General features: G+C 42.9%; 1 protein-coding gene across 1 annotated transcript in view; it reads left to right on the top strand.

The window, feature by feature from the left end:
* Positions 1-3,515: 3,515 nt before the first annotated feature.
* Dspp (dentin sialophosphoprotein) overlaps positions 3,516-6,946 on the top strand; it is a 4,811-nt gene continuing 1,380 nt past the window's right edge. The window contains exons 1-4 of the mRNA XM_026785033.1: positions 3,516-3,572; positions 4,487-4,573; positions 4,731-5,684; positions 6,387-6,944. Of these exons, the coding sequence (XP_026640834.1) occupies positions 3,516-3,572; positions 4,487-4,573; positions 4,731-5,684; positions 6,387-6,944 (1,656 nt within the window). The remainder of the gene's footprint in view (positions 3,573-4,486; positions 4,574-4,730; positions 5,685-6,386; positions 6,945-6,946) is intronic.

Here is a 6,946-nt window from a genome sequence, read left to right on the forward strand (position 1 = left end):
GAGAGATCAGGGAATCTGGATTTCTAAAGTCCCCTTGAAGGCTGTCAAGGTAAGATGGCACCCCCTTGGCAGGAGCCAACTGTCTCTTGTCGAAAGCGCTTTCGGGTTCAGGGATGAGAGCAACTTGGGTTCAAACTTTTTGTCTCTTAACTCTTCAAGTTTAGGGCATGTTTGGGAAGAGAGTGGATTACCTGGGGGAGGGATGCTCACCCATCTGATGAGATACAGAATCGCTGGAGAGCAGATCTGATTTTTGCCTCCAGACAGTGTTTGAGATATTATTGCTTAATCAAAAAAACTTAAGATGAAAGAGATATTGTAACTGTAATAATATTAAAAAATCAACAACTGTAATGCTTTATGTATAATTCACTATAGCTCTATGACTGCTACTTTTATCCAGAAACATATACTTAAGAGCTTTAGGTCAAGTCAAAGGCATTTTTCAACCTCAGCATTGGAATGTAGTGAGTGATGGAATTTAACACAGAACAACCACATCTGGATTCCTCTTTGAGAGAGGGATGATGGCTGTGTCCAAACAACAACTCTTCCCGAGAGAAAAGTTTAACTGGGGATTTGATTTAACCGCTGGTCTTTGGCTCCAGGTCTGTCTAGCGCACAGTTAAGCTCTACAGCGAGAAGGGCTATGCTTTCCCAGGGCTCAGTCTCTGGCCGATATTAGTCTTCAGACGCTTGCTAACTAGACCGAGTAAATGATTCTCAGTTGAAATTTAATATCTCGAATCAAAATCAACTTAGTGCCTGAGAAAGTAATTTTCTGGCACTTGATACAAAGATCCTAAAAGCATACTCTGCTATAATTCTTTGTAGCATACCCACAGATCTGACTTCTGTCCAACTGATTTTTCTGCTTCAGACTTCATGCTGATAGGTTTAGAAAAACAAAGATGTGTTGCCAGGAGGTGGCAAAAACAGAGGTGGAAATTTGATAGTCGTGTGGTCACTTTGAATGGTTTTGATAAAAAAGTTAGCTAACTCAAGTTTTAGATAGCCTTAGACGTGTTTTTATTTATCCTTGAGAAATCTGTGCTGTCTGTTTTGATTATTTTCCGCCCTCCTCTACTCTTCCCAGATCAACCTCCTTTCTTTACTAGCACAGACGTGTGCCCTTTCTGTAAACAGACAGAAAACATCAAGACCAGTCTTTGATGACCAGATATTCTCAGATGCACACCTCCCATTGAAGCATGGGCACCTACCAGGCCTACAATCTTAGAAAAAAAAATCACTATTTTATTTCCCAACACCTATCAATTGCCAACAATTCCTTAGCTAGGAACTCCATGCCCTGCTTCCCTCTCCATGCGGGATTTGGTCAGGCTAGTCAGGTCCGGTTCATCAGGTCATCACACTGCTGGGAGGATAGCTCAAGCCTGCTTTCAGGCATTCCAACAAGGCCCTGATAATTATGTTTTTCCCCCATCTTCTTATTGACATAGTCACATAAACTTGCTAATCTTTACATCTCATTTGATGTGACCATAAATGCAATAACATAAAAGAGGCTCCTCAATCTTAATGAATTGGTCATTTCCATTGGATCTTCATTGCTGGCCTTGCTTGCCATCGGGTACAAGTATCACATACTGGAGTAGAAAGGCGAGGGAGGGGGCAGCAAGTCTCAGATGGATATATGGATGAACTTACTACCTTTCTTGGACCAGGGACCCTGGGTCATGGGAAGACAGGACCTCTGCAGAGGCATGACTGGGTTTGGACTTGTCTAGGGCAGTCTAAGCTTGGCTGATCAGAAGACCTTCACCTCCCTTCACCCCCTGCAAGCTCTGTCTCGAGGCCTCATTTCAGTCTCTGGAATAATTGAATGAACCCCAATTTGTAGCACCTTTTTGCAGAGGCCCTGGAATTGTGTTCTCGCTCCTTTGAAGCAGTACCATATATATATATATATATATATATATATATATATCCATTGAGGTTTTATTGTCATTCACTACGAACCTTGAATTTAATCAAGGCTATTTTATGACATGCAAGATTGCACTCATTAAATCTTGTGGAAGATCATGAAACAGAAGAAAATGATCCTCTCTATAGTAACAATATCATGATGCAAAGAAGTTAACTTTTAGAAAATATGAACCTAAATTTTCAACTCACAAAGATTTTTGTATTTTTATAGCCTCTATTCTACATATATAAAATATGGATTGACTCTTTGTGAATTTGTGTTGTAACAGGGGTGAAAGATTTTGCTCTTAGAAGTCCTCTTGTTCAGTGGGGATGGCAAAGTGACCAGGGAGGTGCCGGGCACTGTTTGTACTCAAGTACGTCTTTCCCAGGAACATCCGCGGGTGTCATTCCCGTACTTTGCATCGGGAGATGATGATAATCAGGGCACTTCCCTGAGCTCCAGGATCTTATGCCAGAGAAGAGGAACAGAGGGGTAGCCAGGCAACTTCCAAACAGTACTGTGCTGCCAGCGAGCGTGCAGAAGCTGCTGGCTCTGTGCAGCGAGAGCTAGTGGCACCCTTGCAAAGCTCAGTGCTGATTCTTCTGCCAGCCCCGGGGATATTCTGAGGTGCAGTGTTATTATTCCAGACTGAAGAAACAGAAGCCCAATAAAGCTATTTAAAGTTCCCAAGCTCTTTCAGCAGATAGCAGGGGAAGAATTTGAATTCAGGGAGTCTAAAACCAAACCCTGTGTTCTTTCTCCTTGCCCAAGCTCCTTCAACTCAGGTATTTCTTCCTTACAATATTGATAGCCCAACTCTCTATAGTCAGGTGGGGGATCACAAGTGCTTTGTCGTTCAAGTCCACTCGTGGGAGAATTAGTTAACGTTGCTTAAAGTTAATTCTGAAGAAGAGTGCTGTTGCCCTCATGGTAGCAGCACAAGGCTAACGTCACAGCTATGGACTCACACCTCTATGGCTGTTGTCCCCACTTGTTGACAGAGATTTCTGTCCTTCCCAGTCCTGCAGCCTTTCAGTTGCAAAGAAACAAACAGAGGTCTACATTAATCATAAACTTGTTGGCCTATTAGCTCAGGCTTCTTAATAACTCTTACATCCTACATTAACCCATAATTCTTGTCTGTGTCAGACACGTGGCTTGGTACCCTTTATCAACAAGGCATTCTCATCTTGCTTCCTCTGTGTCTGAATGATAACTGTAGATTGACTCTTTCCTCTTCCCAGAATTCTCCTGTTCTGGACCCCCTACCTATACTTCCTGTCTGGCTACTGGCCCATCAGTGTTTTATTAAAGCAATACAAGACCATTGTGTGACAGCACTCACTGGTATAAAATGTTGGAAGTCACGACAGTGTTGAGCATGCCGAGACCCCCACATGTCTCCACAGCCACCAGGCTTATTCTGCCACCTGGGATGTCTTATCACGTTAGTCCTCTCTCCTTGTCCCTGGAAACGGCCAATGTAAAGACTGAAATAGCCAACCACTGTGCGTATCATCTTTCACTTTATTTTTTTTTTGTGGTATTCTTTGTTCTAAACAGACACTGACTATTCATAATGAAAATGAAGATAATTATATATATTTGCATTTGGGCAGCTGCATGGGCCATTCCAGTAAGTACATCTCCATAATCGAGCCTTCTTACTTTGCGGTATCTTTTAACACAATATTGAAATGTACATATTTCCTCAAAGTTTTACAGAGAAGTTGAGTCCAAATGCTTAGATTTGCATCAAAACTATTATGTGATATGGTTTGGGGTCTCAACGAAAGACAAACATGTGAACCAATTCATGCTTCCTTTCTTCCCGTTGAAACACATCCCATCAGAAGATGACATACCTTTAAAAATTTAGTCATATTAATTCAATGCCCAGAAGTCGTGGAGGCTTTGTCTACTTCTGCTTCGTTCCACGCAGATTTCATTTCAATGTCACCACAACTTATACCATTTGAGAAAAGCTGAAGTGAGACCAGGAGGTAAAGTTCAGACTTTTCAACATATGATCACATCAGTGTTTCACGTGTGCCTTTTATATGTCCACTGTGGAAAATCTCGGCATATGAAGAAGAAAGTCAACCCATTTGTAATTTTATTAGCCAGCCGCCATGCCTAGCAGTTTTGTATGATTTCACATAATCAGATATGGTATTGTTTCTGCGGCTGAGGATTTTCGCAAGCACTTCAGGCTGACTTGCAGAGCTAAGTAGAGATTGCTTGATGCTGCTCCAGCAGCTCACACCCACTATTGTTTTAGAGGCTGGGGTCTGACATTGTCTTTGGGGTTGGTAACAGAACAAGGACTCATCTTGTCTTTATACACATGAGATAAGCGGGCTTGTAATAATCAGTTAAAATGATGACAACATTATAAAAATCCTCATTTGCTCAGCTTGAAATTCTGAATAAGCACCGTAATGGGCTGCTTTTCCTACATGTCAGATTATGCTCTGACCTTTGCGTTACATATTTTCTTCATCATAAAACAAGAACTTGTGTAATGCTTATGTTTTTTAACCTCGGCAGCTTCCTCAAATCATACCATTGGAAAAACACGTTGTTGAAAAATCCGTGAATGTATCATTTTTAGCACACTCAGGAACTCCAGCACAGGTAAAGAGATGTAAATATAAATGTTCCTTTCATTTTCTTCTTTCAAATCACTTTTATACTCTGTGACCTTCCCTAAAATTTCCACCCATTCTTTTTTCCTTTGACTTTATTTGAAAATGATGCTCACAATTGATTTTGAATTGTGTCTCTTTTTCAGGATGAGTTACATGTCAATAACACCACTAAAGACAGCAGTGACCCCCCTAATGACAGTGAACTAGGAAGACAAGTGTATACCAAGGACACTTACAAAAGAGAAGGGAATGGTTCTGAGTCAACAGACGTAGGAGGGACGAATTCTTCTACACAGACCATTTTAGCAAATGAACCGGGGAGCACTGCATATGAAAATGAAGACATAGAAACATATGGTCATGATGAGATACACGCAAAAGGAGAGAACAGCACAGCCAATGACATCAGGGGCCAAGCAAGCGTCACTGAAAATGCGGGAGAAGCAAAGGAGGGTAGTGTGAATGGGCAATCTGATCAGGGTAAAAAAATCGGGGGTGCTGGTGATGTGAGTCCGGATGGAGATCCCACCACTGTCCAGGGAAATGGACCTCAAGAAGTTGGCAGCAAGAATAATACAAACCATGAGGTTGGAACACATGTGGATGGGGTTGCTATGGACGAAACCACGCCTCAGAGAGAAGGGGAGGGAGGTGGGAACAAGGGGGTTGAGGTAACAGCAAGCACTGAGGGAGAGGCTGGTTTGGATAATTCTGGTGGCAGTCCCAGTGGGAACGGGGAGAATGGGGATGAGGACATGGGCTCTGGTGATGATGAGGCTGCAGAAACAGGAGGTGGAAAGGGAGGCCATGATGACAGCGAGGGCCGGGAGGAGCAGTCTCATCAGCGGAAAGATGACAACAGAGGTCAGAGTTCAGTTAGTGGTGAAGATGGTGACTCTAAAGAGAAAGAAGGCTCCCCAAATGGATGTGGAGCAGATGACAACACCAGCAGCGAGGAGAAGAAGAACATTGAAGAAGGCAATGGCAGCCAAGCATTGCAGGGAAACCAGAAGCTCAGTCACAAAGGCAACAGAGATCCAGAAGGTGGAATCACCTGCCAGTCAGAAACATGTCCTCTGTGGAAGAGTCAAGACCAGGTCAGCTTTGAAACTGATCCCTTTCTATGGTGGCTGACATTCTCTTCTCCACCCTCCAATGGGTGTGCAAGACAACAAACAACAAATCCAGAAAAATCCAAAACAAAATCCCAAACTAACATAAGAAATGTCACAATAAGTGTCTGGGTACATTTTTTTTTAACCAATATTGAGTATTTTAATGAGAAAGCTAGAGTCCTTATAGACTTTGATGTAGAACAATTTTTAAAAATTTGGAAGTTAGGCCAGGTGGTGGTAACATACACCCTTAATCCCAGCACTAGTGAGGCAGAATCAGGCAGATCTTTTTGAATTAGAGGCTAGCCTGGTCCATAAGCGTTAGTTCCAGGAGAGGCTCCAAAGCTAGAAGTCAAGTTAAATAATAATTCAATCATGTTTGTGTAAACCATTTTATTATCGTTACATTCATTACACAAAATAATGAGTTTCACTGTGACACTTTCATTATCGTGCACCTGTTTAATCCAAGTTCCCATAAGGTAGAAACCTGGATGGTTTATTGCAGGATTCGAACCCTAATACTGAACATCCTCAAGTATTAGATGAGCACATTTTCTGATCACCATTGCACTGGCAGCCAGAGTCCTGGTCTTAAGGCCATTTCCCCAGACAGTTATCCTCGGAACATGGAATTTCACAGCATATATTTACTAACTACCTATTCTTTTCTCTATTCCATAGGGAACAGAAACTGAAGGTCCCAGCACAGGCAACAAAAGTAACATTACCAAAGAATCTGGGAAACTCGGGGACAATAAAGGCAACAATGGACACCAGGGAATGGAGGAGGACAAGAGGAATAGCCCAAGGCAAGGGCAGTCTGGCCAGCCTCAAGGGCCTGCTGAGAAGTCAGACGCCCACAACAAGATGGGACACAGCAAGCTAGGTAGTGGCAGCAACAGCAATGTGCACGACAGCTACGAGTTTGATGATGAGTCCATGCAAGGAGATGATCCCAACAGCAGCGACGAGTCAAATGGAAGTGATGATGCTGACTCGGAGAGTGAGAACGAGAGTGGCGGCCACGGAGATGCTTCTCATGACTCTGAGGACTCAAGTGATAACGGCAATGGCAGTGACTCAAATGGGGATGATGACAGGAGTGACGAAACATCTGATGCTGATGATGGCGATAGTGACAGTGATGGTAACAGCGAGAGCAATGACGAGGATGAGTCAGAAAGCAGTGACAATGACAACGGCAGTGACAGTGAGAGCAAATCAGGCAGCAGTGACAGCAG

Source organism: Microtus ochrogaster, linkage group LG1, assembly GCF_000317375.1.
Source record: "Microtus ochrogaster isolate Prairie Vole_2 linkage group LG1, MicOch1.0, whole genome shotgun sequence".
Classification (NCBI taxonomy): domain Eukaryota; kingdom Metazoa; phylum Chordata; class Mammalia; order Rodentia; family Cricetidae; genus Microtus; species Microtus ochrogaster.